Here is an 18,512-nt window from a genome sequence, read left to right on the forward strand (position 1 = left end):
GCCTCCCGCCTTCCCGGGCCGGCGGCGGGCGAGCTCGCGGGCCCGGTCCCAGCTCTCCGGTGCCCCGCCGGTTGCCGGCGGTCCCCGCCCCCCGCCGAGTGCATGAGGTTGACGCTACTTTGTTGCACCTGGAGGGAAGAACGTATGGGAGAGGAAGGTGCGCGGGGCTGGGGGTCGGGGGAGGGGAACCGGGAGTATTGGAGGGTCCGAGGAGCTGCAAGGCCGCGCCCCTGCCTCCTAGGGACGCGCCTGTCCTACCGAAGCCCGCAGGCCATTCTCTGTCACCCTCCCACCCTCTTTCTCTCTTCCTTGGCCCCGGGATGAGCTGCTGCCTTGCGGATGGAGGAAGTTCCTCTTCTCCTACCCTATCCTGTCTTCACCCATCTCCCAGGTTACTGTTCATCCAGCACCTACCTTAGTCCCTAGTTCTCTGTCCCACCCTGGTCCTCGCTCTTCGGTGGAGGGGGGGGGGCACCTTTTGATCCAGTCTGATCCGGGAGGGCCAAACGACAGCAACCACGGACCTGAGCTGCAGACTCGCGTTTGCGGGACTCACTGACCTTGAACCAGTCACTAACACCCGGAGCCTCAGTTTCCCCACCATTGCAGTTCGGGGATGAATTGGGGGACTGGGCAAAAATAAAAAAATAAAAAATAAAAAAGCACTGGAAAGGTAGACACACTGGATCCGATGACAGAATGCTGCAGAGGTCTTTACCACCGCCAGTTCTGTCATACCGTGACCTCCCGTTTCCCCTGCACCAATGCTCGTATTCTAGTATTCATTTGATCAGTCTTGGCTAGAGTCCTGCCTCACTGAGAGGGCTCCAGGCTTGGAGCCGCACTACAGTTGGGGTTCAGAGGACTCTGAGATTCCCTCAGCCTGGATCAGTCTGGGATCTCCCCTAGGTTTCTTTCTCAAAGCCCACACAGTAGGGTCATCTGGTCAAAGACAGGTTCTGGTCTCTCCAGCCCTGTTCTGCCTCCCACTCACACACATCCCTGAAGCCCTGTTGGGGGCATAGGCCCACGGGCACTTACACTACTTTGGGTGCTTGAAGAGGTAAAGGCTTCGGAGCCTGGCTCTGTGTCATAAGGAAAGGTCCCCTCTCTGCAGCTGAGATTTCGGAGTCTGTAGAATGAAGGGGAACAGGCCGTGGCTATTTTGCAGGGCCCACCAGCTCCAGGGGTGCAAGGTCCCGGGGATGACTAAGCATGTATAGTGGCTGCCTTAAAGAACTGCCAGAGTGTCTGGCTTCGCAGTCCTGGCCCCTCATCACGGTTCAACCAAAGCTACCACCTTTGGGTTTCCTCCCCTGCTACTTCTAATCTGAGATGGACCAGCCAAGCTCTGCCAGTCCTTGCCCCTTTCAACACTTCTTCCTGGGCAGGCGGGCAGAAGGGGCTGTCACAAAAGTGCCACCCTCCACCTTGTTTCTAAATTCTGTCTTCTTTCTCCCCGTTTACACTTGCTGTCTCTGAAGGGAGCACCTCTGTTCTCCTCTACATGTTCCAGATGGGTCCAGAGAGGCTTGGCGACTTAGTGTCCAAGCAGGACTCTGAGATTGCCATCCTTTATCCTCTCACTGGGCATTCATCCTGTAGAGAAAGGTTCAGTGTGTGAGCACTAAGTCTAACTGCAGTGAGCTGGGCAGGCTAGACCTCCTGCAAACTACCCTCTTAAAAATGGCTCCTGACTTGGTTTCTACCCCAAGCAGGAAGCGAGTTGCCTGTGTGTGCGAGCTGTGGCCAGAAGATCTATGACGGCCAGTACCTCCAGGCCCTGAACGCTGACTGGCATGCAGACTGCTTCAGGTAAGACGCGCTGGCCAACGGGTGGGTGCCCTCAGCAAGGCCCGCCTGTGACCTGGATGTTTCTCCTAGTATTGTCCTTGCCTGTTATCTCTTAGAGAGTCCTCAGCCTCAGCTTGTTTCTTAAAACAAGCAGCTTGCTTTTTCTGTGGTATGTATGTTTGTTGGTGCGTTGTTATATTGAGGGGGGCATGTGCATTTCAGGAGCACATTGTGCATAGAGGTCAGAGGACAGATTTTGAGAGTCACTTCTCAACTCCACCTTGTTAAGGCTGCGTCTGGCACTGTGCAGCTAATTCAGGCTAGCAGTTTTGAGAGCTTCCAGATGATTCTCCTGTCGTCTCCTCCCATCGGAAGTAGGAGAGCTGAGATTATTGGTGCTTGCCACTGTATCTAGCTTTTTCTATGGGTTCTAGGGATCAAACCTGAGTTGTCAGGCTTCCCCAGCAAACACCTTTACCTACTAAATTATCTCCATTTGTATGTTTACTTATGTATATATCTCCATATATACATAGATATACACATAGACGTGTGTGTGTGTGTGTGTGTGTGTGTGTGTGTGTGTGTGTGTGTGTTTTATCCAGGCTGGCTTGGAACTCCTCGGCTCAAGCAGTTCACCTGCCTCAGCCTCGACGGTATCTAAGACTACAGGTACATGCTACCATACCTTAGCTTGTCTAGTAGACTTTAAATCCTACTTAGGCCGGGAGGTGGTGGCGCACGCCTTTAATCCCAGCACTCGGGAGGCAGAAGCAGGCAGATTTCTGTGAGTTCGAGACCAGCCTGGTCTACAAGAGCTAGTTCCAGGACAGGCTCCAAAGCCACAGAGAAACCCTGTCTTGAAAAACCAAAAAAAAAAAAAAAAAATTTTTTTTAAATAAATAAATAAATTCTACTTAGGAGCTAAGGATGTATTAGTTGGTAGAGTAGTTGACTAGCATGCATGAAGCCCTAGGTTTGATCCCCAACACCACATAAACCAGACATGGTAACACATGCCTGTAAACCCAGCGCTTAGGAGATGATGGAAGGTTAGAAATCCAAGCTCCTCCTCAGCTGTGTAGTGAGTTCAAACAAACAAAATCCTCCTTAGGTGACTTACATTTAAGGTAATTTATATTCTACGTCAGTCATTACACAATATTGTTTATGGAATAGTAAAAAAGTCCAGCTATACCACGTTCAGGTGTAGTTGTGTGTGTATGTTTGTGTACATGTATGTGTGCAGGTACACATACATGTATGTGGGGGCCAGAGGTAGATGCAGGTGGGTTCCTCTGTTGCTCTCCACTGTACTTTTTGAGTCAGGGTCTCCCACTGAATCAGGAGTTCACTGGTTTGCCTAGACTAGCTAACCAGTGAGATCTAGGAATCCTCCCATCTCCACATTGCCCCCTCCAACTCCAGTGCTGGAGTTACAGATGCACACTGATGTGTTGAGGTGGTTTATTATTATTATTATTATTATTATTATTATTATTATTATTATTATTATTATTATGGGTGCTGGGGATCTGACTGAATTCGGGCAAACACTTTACCAGCTGAGTATTTCCCCACCCAACCCCATGCCAGGATGCGGTTTTTGTTTTGTTTTGTTTTGTTTTTTGTTTTTCAGTCTGAAGCTGGTAGAATTCACCAAGAGGAACCCATAGAGGAGCGGGAACAGGCAAAAGAGGAGGGATAGGGCAACCTGCCCTAGCTTCCCTGAGCTCTCCTGCTGCAGGGAGGGGAAAGACACACCAGCTCTCAAGGGAATCCTAGCTACTGTCCCTAGATAACTGGCTATACACATGTGTCAGCCAGTGAAAACAGCCCTGACCTCCAGCTGTACACAGAACATGCTGTGGTCAAAGACTCAGTAGAGAAGTGGGCACCTAGAGGTGGCCCAGAGTTCCACTAGGAGCATTCCAAGAAACAAAGAGGAAAGATACACAAGGCAACCTTGTGCTATATCCTGAGTTCAAGGCCAGCCTGAGCTTCCTGAGACCCTGTTTCAAAGAGAAGACTAAGGCGGCCTTTTCCAACACTGAGGATTCTGAACACTTTGCATAGTTAGATACTAGTTGTATCTCCAAAGAAAAATTGGGGCACAGAGAGGTTTGTGTTTCTGCCTGAAGTCACATGACCAGGAAGCGCTAGGAAAACACAGTGCCCACTCTGAGGCCAGAAGAAAGACAGGCAACACATCCAGGGATTCAAAACATATGCTCAGAAGGTCTCTCAGGCAGGCCCACGAGGGGATCTTGACACGCAAAAAGGCCATCCACTCAGGGAGACAAGACTGTGGGGACTGTTGGTGGTGAAAAAGTCAAGGGATGCAGTTAGGAGACCAAGTGGAGACTGAGCTGGCGTGGGCATTGAATGCCAGCGTTAGGCCCTTCTGAAGACAAGAGAGAGGCAGCAGGCAGCTAGCTGGGCAGCCTGCTGTTTATTGAAGATTGTCATTCTCTCTCGTGGGCAGATGGTGCAGCTTGGCAGGACGAGACTGTTGTAGTTCAGGGGTCTGTCTCATAAGCCTGACTTAGGACCGTGACTGAGGAGGGAGGATCTCTGATGAGGGGGGCTGATAGACGACTGGGGAGTCCACCTAGCCTGAGGACCTGAGTTCCAGCCCCAGAACCCCCAGATGAAAGGGTGTACATGTATAGTCCCAGCACTGGGGAAGTAGTGTTGTGTGATAAACTCTTCCTACGGCGATGCAACACACGTGTCTACTCACGGCAGATAGGGAACCCACAACAGACCAAATACGGATACCACTGAAGTACAACTTGGAGAATCAACGAGTTATTGGAGTTATTTACAGAAAAATATGGTTGAAGGGTTACTTACAGGAGCAGAAATGATTCAAGACAGCTGCATCACCAAAGCCCCACATGGGTGATACTCTCAAAGCTGGGAACCTGGAGCACACTGTACAGCCTGCAGGCAGCTCAACAGGTGGGAAAGTGTCCTTTACAGGAGTATTTATTGGTCTTAACCTCTGTCCAGGAAGCTAGTTTTGTCCGAGAGTTTCATTAAATGTCTAAGAGTCATCTTTGCAGCTTGGGTTTGCTCTTCAGAGAGGAATTCAGCTTTTATTGCTTACTGGGGGAGAGGTGGAGGGATGGGGAGATAGTGAATCTGGTCAGTTTTAGGGACTTCCTGAAGCTATTTTCAATTGTTTGCCTTTCTGCCTTAGGAGCTTCCTGAAGGAGGGAATGTTGAATCTCTGAGGAAGCTCTTACACCACAGGTGGAGACAAATCCTTGGGCTTACTGCAGGCCAACCTGATCAGCCGTACCCATGTGTGTGCTCACTCCCATGCCATGGTGGTGTGCATGTGGATAACTTGTTATCAGAGGTTGGCTGTGGGCATCTTCCTTCCCACCATGTCTTTGAGGATCAGACTCAGGTGGTCAGGTTGGCAGCAGCTGCCTTTACTCACTGAGCCACCTTGCCACCCTCTACCTGGCTTTTTTGAGATAAGGTCTCTCTCTGAAGCTAGAGCTTGCCATTTCAGCTAGGCTGGCTAGCTGGTGAACCCTCAAGGTGCTCCTGTGTCCACCCATCCACACTGGGATACAGATGTCCCCCATTGTTCCAGCTTTACATGGATGCTGGGGATCTGAACTTGGGTCCTCATGCTTGCACTGAGCCATCTCTCCAGTCCTCAAGCATTCTTTAGTATTAATCCAGCCTCTACCATAACCATCAAGGGTATATTTGCCTATTCTCATGTGAGAAAAAGGGATTCGGCCACAACAAGTACCTCAGTGAAGGTTGTCACTGCTTGAAGTGGCATCTGACTATCTCTTACACGTTATGTACCTCTGCAGAGCTGAATGCGCTCTTTTAAGGGTGCTGATGAGCAGCAGGTCTGCACTGGGGAGAGGATAGCTGTTGTCAGCAGAGTTGGGGGGCAGGTTAGTTATGCCTGTAACATTAGAATTGCAATAGGGCCAAAAAGAATCAAGGAATTGTCTTTAGGGGGCCCTGTAACTGGCAGGGAAGGAAGGTAGGAGAGAGGCCCAAGGGTAGTTCCTCTCTGTTGCAGCACTAGAGGGAGGCAAGGGTCCCTGGCTTTGGACGGCCCACTCCATAACACCAAGAGAGGGGTGAGACCCAGCTGGGGAATGTGGGGAGCAAGCATGTTCAGCTGTCTCTGAAGTGGAGGGACACAAAGTGAGGAAGGGCCCACAGGCAGTGTGACCCACAGCTTCCATATCATAGTCAGAACCCAGATCCATCCTTCCCTACCTCCTCACCTGCAGTCAGAGCCTGGATCCCTACCTGCCTATAGTCAGCCTAGATCCTCCTGTCTCTGCTTCCTCTCCTATAGCCAAAGTCCAGATCCTTACCTCCACACCTCCCTGCCCGTCATCTAAACCTGGATCCCTCCTCACCCTCCCGTTCATCATCAGAGCCTGGATCCCCATCACTGCCTCCCCATACCCGGCCCAGGGGTGTATGCTCACTCACCGAAGCTGCATAAAACTACAGTGTCTTGCCCCACACAGTTTGGAAAACATCTATGAGAAAGATCACAGCTGCCCTGGGTACATGGCTGACAGACAATTAACCTAACTTTCTACAGGACACCTGAGGCTCCATTTCCAATGACAGAAACCTCTTAGTGACATTGAAACCTTTGTTCCCTTTGCCATTGATAAAACTGCGATAGCAGGAGGGCCGTGTGACAGGACTGGACAGCCCACTTCTCAGCCACAAGGTGGGGGACAGCTTCATGAGTTATCCCACTCCCTGCCTTCCTTGCCTTTCTGCATGCCCTTCCAGGTGGAATCCCCGGGGCCTCTGAGTCAGCCACTCTCAAGCACCTGTCCTCCACAGGCCCCTCAGGACAACCTGCAAGTCAAGTGCTGTTACTGAAGCAGTTTGACTAATGAGGAAACAGGCACAGAGGTCACTTACGTGTCCAAGGCCTCCCACGGGGCTTAACTGCAAAGCCTGCCCTATGTAACCCATGTCCTCAGGACTCCATCCCGCCCCTCCCAGACGTGGTCTCCTGCCTTCTAGCAGGAAAGCCAGGGAAGAGACAGAGCAGTGTCAGAGGCCAGAGACAGCCCTCCAAGGAGGTAACAGTAAAATAGAGTGGAAGGAAGTGAGGGAGGAACTCAGCGTGCCCACAGGCACTGAGGTGGGACAGGGACATGATAGCTATGGCTGGGGATCAGCTAGGGCCCTGCAGGACTGACTTACAGTGGAGCTGCCATAGAATCACCCAGCCTTGGGTTTTGTTTTGTCGTCCATGCCTCCCCACCCCCGCCATGCTGGAGACCAAACCCAGGACCCTGGGCTTGCTAGGCAAGCCCTCTGCTATATCTCCAACCACTAATGTTTATATAAAGTAGGGGCATCCGGGGTAATCTCTCAGTGATAGATACATTACTGACCTAGTATGCTTGTTCCCCAGAGCTAAGGGGAAATTTACTTTTATCTGTTTATAATAAAACAACACGTTTCTTAATTCGGGAGGCGGGAAGGGTTGGACTGAACCCAGGCCTCATGGATACCAGGGAAAAGCCCTATTACTGTGCCATGTCCCAGCCTTCCATTGTATTGATGTGTGTCTAGGGCAGCAGTTCTCAACCTGTTCATCGCAGCCCCTTTGGGGGTCACATACCAGATACTTATGATTCATAACAGTAACAAATGACATTGATGAAGTAGCAACAGAAATAGTTTTACTGTTGGGGTTACCACAACATGAACTGTATTAAAGGGGCGCAGCATTAGGAAGATTGAGAAGCACTGGGCCAGGAGGAGCTGGAGGAACCTGCGGAAGGTTCCCTGGCTGTGCGTCCTCTCTGAGTGCCCCTGACCTGGAGTAAATCCTGGGCTGGTCTACCAGGAAGGCCTTAGAGGCTGTGTCAGACGCCTGCTGAGCCAGGCGTGTTTTCTGAAGATGCTCTCTGTAGACAGCTCAGGGTGTGTGAGCATTAGCCCTGGGGTTTCATCCTTACCCACTGCCACACTTCCTGTTGGCTCTGCCTCCCAGAAGATTAGAGCCAGGCCAGTGGTCCAGGTTTCCGGGGCCCAGCTGCTACTCCTGTATGCCATGCCTGCAGGGTCCTTTTCCCAAAAGCCTTGAGCGCACAATTCCTAGAGATTTTTTAGCCTAGGTAATCTCCCTGGAGGCTGGGTGGGGTAGCCCTGAGCAAGGAATAGTGAATGAGCGGTGTGCTGGTAGTGTAGCCTCAGTGGGGAGAAAGCACTCAGTCTAGGAACCTCCCTGTAAGGAGGCTGAGCTAACCATGGGAAGTTGGGCTCTGTTTCCCTTGGGGGACAGCACCGGAAGAGGCAGCTGCTCTGGTGCTTTCTGTCCCTAGAGAGACCCAAGCCCTCAGTGCCTTGTCCAGGAAGAGACCAAGGAACACACAGGATTCCCTTCTCCAGATCGAGAGGACTAGGAACAGAGTAGGGCAGTTAGAGCCTAGATCCCTCCCTGCCTCCCTAATTGGTGTCTGCGCCTATATCCTTCTCCCTGTCTGTAGCCAAAGCCCTCCTTCCCACCTTTGGGGGGGGGGGTTCACAGCCAAGTCAGTTCCCTCCCTTCCCACCTTCTTTCTTAGAGTCAGAGCCTAGGTCCCTTCTCCCTGCCTCTTTCCCTGGGCTTGTAGCCTCAACCACTCACTTCTCTGCCTGTAGTCCTATCCGAACCTAGATCACTCCTTTCCCAACTCCCCACGTGTAGTCAGAACCTAGATCTTTCCCTGCCTTCCCCTCTGCCTACATTTAGAATGGAGACCACTCTTTGCTTACTCCTACCTGATTAGAGCTAGATCTCTCCCTCACGCCCTGCTCCAAAGCCCAAGCAGAAAGCACATTGGCTGCTTCCTGTCACAGGCTGAGAAAGAGCCCTTCCTCACCCACACTGCTGCCTCCTCCCCTGTGGTGTGGCCACACAGGCCCTACCCCCTGCAGCCTCCAATCCTGAGTCCCTGTAGTAGGATGGGGAAGCTCTGGCTAAGCCGCCCATGGGCTCGTACAGGCCTCCAGAGCCTTCTGTAAACTGCAGAGGATGCTACCAGCCTTGGCTCTGAGAAGAATCCGCTACCTCCGTGGGGCTAAGTAAGTAGAAAGCCCCTTCCCTGCCTGTCCTGGGTCCCTGGCTTAGAGAGGCTGGGGCTGAAGGTGGAGGGAGCTGACGGACAGGCCCATCTGAGGATGACTGTGAGGCAGAACTGAAACTCTCCGGTCAGGTCTACCGCTGTGGGGGCTCAGGCCATTGCTGAGCTTTGGGGCCATCTGGTACCTTCTCCCAATGAGCCTGACCTTCCAACTGCTCACTCTTTCACCCTGGTGTCCTGGAATGAGGTGAGAGGAGCCTCATACCTGTCCCTGTGACGCACTTGGCCCAGGCTTTCTCGCCACAGAGCCCCATACACCTGTTTTCTCCGCAGGGTCCTCTCCTCCTGCCCCAGCCTGGCTCTGCTAGAGAAGACCCGGGACAGTCTAGTTAGGAGTTCTACCTGGCTGGCCATGTGTGCTATCTAATGGGCCTTCCTCTCTTGACATGGAGGGCTCTTTCTGAGATAGAATCTTATATATCCCAAACTGACCTCAAATTGGCCAGGTAGACCAGAATGACCTCAGACTCCTGATCCTCCTGCCTCCACCTGCCAAGTCCTGGGATTACAGTGGTGCTGGGGATGGAACCAGGCTTTCTGATTGCGAAGCAAGCAATCTACCGTTTGACCCACGTGCCCAGCCCATCTCAATATGCTTTGTGAGACCCAAGCTGATGGCTCTGCCCGCTGGCGGCTCCTCTTTCTCCCTTTTCCTGCTGCTGTCAAGATGTAGGCTGAGGATTAAGGGGCTGGACAGGTCAGAAGCTCCTTTGTACCTTCTCTTGGCAAAAGTCTTTTGAAGCCTGGGGCCAGCCACTAACACCTTTGTGTGAGCCCACATCCTGAGCCCAAGTAAAGCCTTAACCGCTCTAAACAGAGAGACAGAAGCCAGCATAGTAGGACACACCTGTCATCCCAGCACTGGAGAGGTAGAGGCAGAAGGATGGGGAACTCAAGGTCAGGCTAGGGATGTGTCTAGCTTTCGTGAATCCTTGGGTTCTATCCCCAGCATGGACAAACTAAGCTTCAAGGCACTTTCCTGTAATCCCAGCACTGTGTAGTAGAAGTAGGATCAGTTCAAGGTCATCCTCTTCTGCATAGTGAGTTCAAGGCCAGCTTCTGCTGTCTGAGACCCTCTGTCAACAGAGATCAAGGCCACCAGGGAACCGTGGCACACAGTTGACAGAGAGGTGCCTAAGCAGTACTGAGGGTGCTGGGTGGGATCAGCCCCCTCCTGAAGGTGCATTTACAGAAGCTGTGGTGCTGCTGCTGTGTAGCAGTAAGGGCCGGGAGAGGCTTCAAGGAAGTAGTGACCTGGTAGGGGATATGCTGAGCAGAACTTGTGAGCCAGTCATGGTCAGATCGCTCCCCGCAGCCGCAGCGGACTGTGATGAATGAGTGGGTGGAGGAGGAGCTGGGGAGTTTCCTTCTAGATGAACTTAAGAGCTTTCTCTCCCAGGGTGGGATGTAACTGGTTCTGAGCCCACACCCACAGGGAGAGCAGGCTTGCAGAGGCCCTGCTTCCTGCAGCGTGACACCAGCAATGGGCGATGGGCAGACCTCTGTGAAACTCCTGTGACCTAGGCGTGGGACAGGAAGCAAGTCACTGATAGTGTAGGACTGGGGACCTTCTAGAAAGGACAGGATGCTTGCTGCCTCTTTCCATGGCATCTTCTATTAGGTTTGAAAACCCTAGGAGAGGCGTACTGGGGCCCTACATTCAGAGCCTCCTCCCACTGCCCGGCTCCCAGCGGTACAAAGCCTCTCCCCTATTGGAGTCTGCCTTGGACTGTTGCCAGGAGAGTTGGGCCAGTAAGCATGACATCATGACTCCTGCCCTGCACCCAGCCTCTCCTCCTCTGCTCTCTGACTCCCCCAGGGACACCTCATCAGGCCCCTTTCCTGAGTACATCCCCACCCACTTACAACTAAATTCTGACATTTTGTGTTTCCCCAGCTTGAGCCCCTCCCTGCAGGCCAGACACCCAGACAATGGGAAACAAGCTAGGATCTTCTTAAAGGAACAGTGTCCCACCAGCTGTTGTACAGCTCTCCTCCCTGTCTGTTCTCAGTTCCAGTTCCAGCAGGTCCTAGCACTGGGGAGTGGAGTGAACAGTCTCACCCACATATTCTCTCCTGCACTGGTCCCCAGCACAGCACAGCTCCTCCAGGTCCTGTGTGACCCGTAAGCAGAACCAGCTGCATAGGCAGCCCGTTTTCTGCTCAGGTGTACATTCTGGCCCAGGCATATCTGGGCACACAGAACCCTAAGCTCTCCATAGACTCACAGGAGAGTCCCAGTCCCACCAAGATGCTTGGACCAGGAGAAGCCAGGCAAAGACCGCCTCTCTCTCTCTCTCTCTCTCTCTCTCTCTCTCTCTCTCTCTCTCTCTCTCCCTGCCCTTCAGCCCCTACCCCAGCCTCCCTGGTTGTCTCTTAGACTAAGATGGACTGCTGGCTTTGATGACGCTGGGCTTGTTTCCTGAGGAAAGACAGGGACATAGATTTAATGGTAGGTGGTTGCAAGAACTGAGCTGATCTCTGGGCATGCTCATGAAGGCCTAGGGCTGCTGAGCTTTGGGGAGATACAGCATCCTGCATCTTCACTGGCAGGACCCTGTCTCTGCATCCTGAGCCCAATACCTACTTCACACCTCAATGAGACAGGATAGCCAGTGCTCCCCTTAAGGTATTTGGTTGGGTTTTTCATTTTCCTTTTTGTTTTGGGTTGGTATTTTCCCAGTGCCCGACTGTTCTACAGTCTGGTGTTGAATGCCCATAGATCCACCTGCCTCTGCCTCCCATGTGCTAAAACAGGAAGGTGCTGACATTCAGGTCTAAAGAGTTATAGACCTCTGCACTCCTACAGGAGAAAGCCAACCGATCCATGTATGAGGCCTGTGGTCTGCTTCATGCTCTCCGTGTTCCCAGCCTCTGTTCCTCTATCCATCTGGCTGGTGACCAAAAACAAGTCACCTTCCTTCTGAGCCATCTTCTTTGCATGAGGAGACAGGGACCTGGGTTAGAAGCTGCTCTTGCCTCTGAGGTTAGCAGGCGAGCCAGATCCTCCAGCACATCTAGGCAGAGCTGAAATGGATGGCTGTACAGGCTGTGCGCCAAAAAGCTCTAGAGGGAGCTGGGCGAGGTGACACCTTTAATCCTGGTGCTAAGGAGGAAGAAGCAGGCAGATAGCTGTGAGTTCAAGGCACTCATGGTCTACATAGAAAGTTGTAGGACAGCCAGGGCTATATAAAGAGACCCTGTCTCCAAAACAAAAAGGGAAAAAGCTGTAGGGGATGAAGCAGCTAGACTGCTCAGCTGGTCCCAGGTAAAGAGGCTGGTCCCAAGAACCTGATGAACTGAGTTCAAGCCCCAGAACTCCTGTAAGAGTCCAGGGGGAGGGGGCTGGAGAGATAGCTCAGTGGTTAAGAGCATTGCCTGCTCTTCCAAAGGTCCTGAGTTCAATTCCCGGCAACCACATGGTGGCTCACAACCATCTGTAATGAGGTCTGGTGCCCTCTTCTGGCCTGCAGACATACACACAGACAGAATATTGTATATTAGTAAATAAATAAATAAATAAATATTAAAAAAAAAAGAGTCCAGGGGGAGAACTGATTTCTCAGAGTCCTGTGATCGCTGCATGTACACTGAGGCTCGTACCCCCACACACACTTAGGATATTTTGTGCAAGTAGGGTCTTACCATGAAACCCTGGCTGTCCTGGGTCAGGCTGTGTAGACCAGGCTGGCCTCAAATTCACCATCTTCCTCTGCCTCCAAGTAGTGAGATCAGAAGTGTGTGTACAACTGTGCCCAGCCATTAATAATCATTTTTTAGAAAGCGATGTGGGGGTGCAGTCCTCTCCCTGGTCTCATAGTCTGAGCTCTGGACTTGCATATAGGCCGCTTGTGTTCATAGATACAGCTTTCTAAAGCTGGAGTTGTTTCTTATTTTTCTTTTACTTTTTAAGTTTTTTTTAAATTATTAATTAGAGAAAGGGTCTTACTGTGTAACCCAGCCTGGTCTGGAACTTGTCATGTAGCCCAGACTGGCCTCAAACTCACATTCCTTTCTTTTATTCTTTTAGTATTTATTTTATTTTATGTGTATGGGTGTTTTTCTCACATATATGAGTGTGCCTGGTACCCGCAAAGGCCGGAAGAGGATGTCAGATCCCCTGGAATGGACATTACAAATAGTTGTGAGCCACCATCTGAATGCTAGCAATCAAGCTCAGGTCCTCTGGAAGAGCATCCAGTGCTCTTAACTACTGAGCCATCCCTCCAGCCCCTCCTTCTTTTACTTTCGAGACAGTATTTCATGTCCCTTTCTGACCTGGACTCACTGTAGAGTATATAACCAACTATGACTTGAACTCCTAACCTTCCTGTCACTGTGTCTTGAGTGCTAGAATGACAGGTAAGTGCCACTAGCCCAATATACTTGGTGTGTTTGTTTGTTTGAGACAAGATCTGTGTAGCCCATGCTTACTGCAGCTCTAGATCCCTCCTCAGCCTCCCAGCTGCTGAAATGATAGCCTGCCTATGCGTCCACACCCAGCTACCTTTCTCTTAGTCTTTTTTTTTTATTTGTTTAATTTTTTTTTCTTTGGGTTTTCAAGACAGGGTTTCCTTGTGTAGCCCTGGCTGTCCTGGAACTCTGTAGACCAGGCTGGCATCAAACTCAGAGATCCGCCTGCCTCTGCCTCCCGAATACTGGAATTAAAGCCATGTGCCATCACTGCCCGGCTATTTTTTTTTTTTTTGAGACAGGACTTTGTGTATGCTAGGCAAGCTCTCCACCAACAGAAGTACATCTCCAGCCCCTAGTTTGTTTCAGTTTTCTAAAAGCAAAAGCCAAAGATAAATACCTATATGTGGGGACTAGAGAGATGGCTTCAGGGTCAAGAATACTTGCTAGTTTTGCAAAGCTCCCAAGTATATATTCTAGCGGGTATCTCGTGTCCTCTGGCCTCCTCAGGCACCACACACACAGGATGAACATACAGACAAGCAGGCATACACCATGAGTAAAGCTGTGCAGAGAGAGTAGGTGTGGCCATCTCAGCCCCGCCCCTCTCCACCCAGGTGCTGTGAGTGTAGCACCTCCCTTTCACACCAGTACTACGAGAAGGATGGACAGCTCTTCTGCAAGAAGGACTACTGGGCCCGCTATGGCGAGTCCTGCCATGGGTGCTCTGAACACATCACCAAAGGACTGGTCATGGTGAGCCACCTTCTCCTACTTGCCCCACCTCTTGTGGTGAGCCTGCACTCTCTCCCTGCCACCGTCCCCTGAAGAAAGAAGCCCATTTCTTCGCCTGTTCAGATCCTTCAGTCCTCTGTCTGTCCAGGCTGCCCTGCTTCTCCCTTGAATAGAGAATGGTGGTCGGGAAGGAGACTGCAGGTACCACTAAGCTGTGTTGTGTCCCCCCACCTACAGGTGGCTGGGGAGCTGAAATACCACCCTGAGTGCTTCATCTGCCTCACCTGCGGAACCTTCATCGGCGATGGGGACACCTACACACTGGTGGAGCACTCGAAGCTGTACTGGTGAGTACTGTGGGCCTCTTCAAACCTAGGTGCCTGCACCTGTCATCAAGGCTGCCCTACTCAGGCTTTTATTTCCACATGGGAAAATAGGAGAGGGCAATTGCTGTAGCTCCCTGCTACCTTGTAGACATGGCAAAAATTGTAGTGCCTGTCACCCCAGCTTTTCAGAAGGCTAATGCAAGAGGATTGTAAGTTCTAGGCCAGTCTGGGCAACTTAGTGAGACCCAGTCTCAAGAAGTAAAAAGAGAACTGAGGGTGCATCTCACTAGTAGAGCACATGCCTAGAATCCCCAGTGAGGAGCTGGGGTGTGGCTCAGTGGTAGAGCCCCTGCCTAGAATTATCCAGTGAGGGGCTGGGATGTGGCTCAGTGGTAGAGCCCCTGCCTAGAGTCCCCCAGTGAGAGGGGCTGGGGTGTGGTTCAGTGGTAGAGCCCCTGCCTAGAATCCCCCAGTGAGGGGCTGGGGTGTGGCTCAGTGGTAGAGCACCTGCCTAGAATCCCCCAGTGAGGGGCTGGGGTGTGGCTCAGTGGTAGAGCACCTGCCTAGAATTACCCCATTGAAGGCTTCCATGTCATATGTAAGGCTCTAGGTTCAGTTCTCAGTATTATTAAAAAAGAAAGAAAATGACAAAAGCCTGAATGCCCCCAACACCAGCCCCCTTCTCTCTGCCTTTGCAGTAGGGTTCTGGCTTTAGCCACAGAGCTGGCACAGAGCCTACCAGCTACAGATACTATTACCAGCAGGTCTGTTCCTGCTCCAGACACCAGCTGCACACTACCCCCCAGGGCCCTCACACACTTAGAGCAATTGGCTTCCAATCCAGTGACCCCAAGTTTGATAATTTGCTAAATGATGCACAGAACTCCAAAGGGTGCTGTGCTTTGGGTCACAGTTGCATTACAAAGGACACAGCCCAGGAGCCACCAAGTGAGGACACCTTCCATCTCTCCCCCAGCCCATCTTACGTTTACTAACCAGGATGCCACACTGAGGTCCAGCATTTCATTGAGGTTTCCTTATAAGTAATCTGGCCACATGATTAAACTCTGTCTCTAGCCTGCTCCTGGGACCCAGGCTGGCTAGAAGCCCCAAGCCTTCAGTCATGGTCCGTCTTTGTGGGACCAGCCCTGATCTGACTCATCTCATTTGCATAGACTCGAGCATCCTCCAAGGGGCTCATAAATAACAAAGATCCCCCTGTTCCAAGGACTTAGAGTCTTTCTCCCCAGAGCCAGGACAAAATAACAGGCAAATTCTCTCTTATGAAACACCAACAAGGCTGGATTTGAGAACAACAGGACCTGATCCCAAATGGGTTTTTAATGACTTCCTCCCAAACGAGATGTATCCCCAAGGGCCTCGCCTTATCTTGGCCATCTGACAACATCACAGAATAGACAAGCCAGAATGGGGCCAGCGAGATGGCTCAGTGTGTAAAGGTGCTTGCTGCCAAGCCTAATGACCAAAGTGGTGGAAGGAGCCAGGCGGTGGTGGCGCACGCCTTTAATCCCAGCACTCGGGAGGCAGAGGCAGGCGGATCTCTGTGAGTTCGAGGCCAGCCTGGTCTACCAAGGGAGTTCCAGGACAGGCTCCAAAGCTACAGAGAAACCCTGTCTCGAAAAACCAAAAAAAAAAAAAAAAAAAAAAAAAAGTGGTGGAAGGAGAGAGCTGATTCCTCTAAATTGTCCTTTAAACTACCCCCATATATATACACACACACAGTTTGGTGCACATATACTTGACCAAACACGTGCATAAATAAATGTAATTTTGAAACAAATAATTTTTTTTTTACCACAATAACTGAGACCCAGATTTGGGAGGGCTGAGACAACTGGTCACCCAGTCCTGCCCTGAGTGCCATCACTTTGCTGGGGGAGGAGTATGGGAGGAGGGAGAAGCCTGCTGCAGAGAAGCATGACTGACTTCTCCCTGATACTCTTCTTCCCCTCCTCTTTGCATCCGCACTACCGACGGCCTTCCTTCATAGTGGGCGCTGCTACTACCAGACTGTGATAACTCCAGTCATTGAACAGATCCTGCCAGACTCACCCGGCTCCCACCTGCCCCACACAGTCACCCTAGTGTCCATCCCAGCCTCTGCTCATGGCAAGCGAGGCCTGTCCGTCTCCATCGACCCCCCTCATGGCCCACCAGGCTGTGGCACGGAGCATTCGCACACTGTTCGAGTCCAAGGGTGAGTGGGCTGCCACGCTGGATGGGCTCTGGTTGTATTAGTTAGCGTTTTGTTGATATAACAAAATACTCAACATAAACAACCTAAATGGGGAAAGATTGATCTTAGCTCACAGTTCCAGAGGGTTCAGTCCATAGTCATTGAGTAAGTTTGTTCTGGCCTAAAATGCCCAGGTACTAGAAGCATGAGGAATTGAGATAAGTCAATTTACAAAAACCAGGGCTATTAAATGGCTCATCAGGGAAAGATGCTTGCCATCAAGCTTGACAGCTTGAGTTCCATTCCCAGCTCCCACAGGGTGGAGGAAAGAACCAGCTTCTGTAAGCTGTCCTAATTTACACACACACACACACACACACACACACACACACACACGGCATGCTCATATGCATAAACACACACAACATACTCATACACATAAACACACACAAGACATGCTTATACACTCAAACATACACACACGAGACATGCTTATACACTCAAACATACACACAAGATATGCTCATACACAAACATATACACACACAAGACATGCTTATAGACATAAATATACTTATAAGACATGTTCGTACACGTAAACATACACACACATACAAGATGTGCTCATATACATAAACATATACACACACAAGACATGCTCATACACATAAACATACACACTAAAGAAATGAATATAAAAAATAATTTTAAGTCAAACAAATGGCTGTACTTATAATCCTGGAGTTAAGGAGTTGTCCTCTTGGATCTGTGAGCAACTAATGAAACTCATTGGGCCACCACCCCCCCCCCCAAAAAAAGGAAAGACATGAAAGAAGGGGGACTAATTGCAAAGACTCAGAGGATCAGAAGTGGAGGGAAACAGTGATGGAGGGGAGTGATCAAAATGCATTATATGACACATGAAGGTGTCACAGTGAAGCCCACCATTAAGCATAGTTAATATCTGCTAATAAAAAGATGAGTCTGGGGCTGGAGAGATGGCTCAGTGGTTAAGAACACTGGTTCCTCTTGCAGAGAACCAATCCCAGCACCCACATGGCGGCTCACAGCCATCTATAACTCCAGGTCCAGAGGATTCTATACCCTTGTGTGTGGCCACCTAGATGTGATTTTCACCAAGGTGGAATCATTTCCCTCCCCACCCCATTTCTGGTCATCTTGGCTTTTGGTTTCCTATTGGGACTAAAGGGCACCAGTGGGAGGGAAACCAGTCTAACCACTGGTTTATCCCCAGAGTGGACCCCGGCTGCATGAGCCCAGATGTGAAGAATTCCATCCACGTTGGAGACCGGATCTTGGAAATCAATGGCACGCCCATCCGGAATGTGCCGCTGGATGAGGTAGGACCACAGGGATCCAAGGCTGGGGCAGGGTGGAGTGATGGAAGCAGAGCTTTCACACCTGCTCTCCACCGCCACCTCAGAACACTCACCTGGACACTCCCCTGTCCCCAGATCGACTTGCTGATCCAGGAGACCAGCCGTCTGCTCCAGCTGACCCTTGAGCATGACCCCCATGATTCTCTGGGCCACGGGCCAGGGTCGGAACCCAGCCCCCTGGGCTCCCCAGTGCACGCTCCCAGTGGACAGGCAGGCAGCTCTGCCCGGCAGAAACCTGTCTTGTAAGTCAACCTGCTCCTTTGCTTCTGTTCTTGGGCTGTTTCATCTTTTCCGCCCCACCGTCATTGTGGTACGGGGATTCGGGGATTCGAGAAGATGTGAGGATATAAAAGAAGAACCGGTGGACAGCGCTCCCACTGGGAGTTAGAGACTGTCCCAGGCTGACAGCGCCCCCTGCTGGGAGTTAGAGACTGTCCCAGGCAGACAGCGCCCCCTCTCCTCTGGGAGTTAGAGACTGTCCCAGGCAGACAGC

The 18,512-nt window shown here is 51.2% G+C and overlaps 1 protein-coding gene across 1 annotated transcript in view; it reads left to right on the top strand.

The window, feature by feature from the left end:
• Window positions 1-6: 6 nt before the first annotated feature.
• The window catches only part of Limk1 (LIM domain kinase 1), a 32,659-nt gene continuing 14,153 nt past the window's right edge, over window positions 7-18,512 (top strand). Inside the window, exons 1-7 of the mRNA XM_005344650.3 lie at window positions 7-157; window positions 1,719-1,815; window positions 13,979-14,117; window positions 14,334-14,443; window positions 16,434-16,640; window positions 17,875-17,980; window positions 18,095-18,261. Coding sequence (XP_005344707.1) covers window positions 103-157; window positions 1,719-1,815; window positions 13,979-14,117; window positions 14,334-14,443; window positions 16,434-16,640; window positions 17,875-17,980; window positions 18,095-18,261 — 881 coding nt within the window. The 5' untranslated portion in view covers window positions 7-102. The remainder of the gene's footprint in view (window positions 158-1,718; window positions 1,816-13,978; window positions 14,118-14,333; window positions 14,444-16,433; window positions 16,641-17,874; window positions 17,981-18,094; window positions 18,262-18,512) is intronic.

This window comes from Microtus ochrogaster, chromosome 2 (genome assembly GCF_000317375.1).
Source record: "Microtus ochrogaster isolate Prairie Vole_2 chromosome 2, MicOch1.0, whole genome shotgun sequence".
NCBI lineage: Eukaryota > Metazoa > Chordata > Mammalia > Rodentia > Cricetidae > Microtus > Microtus ochrogaster.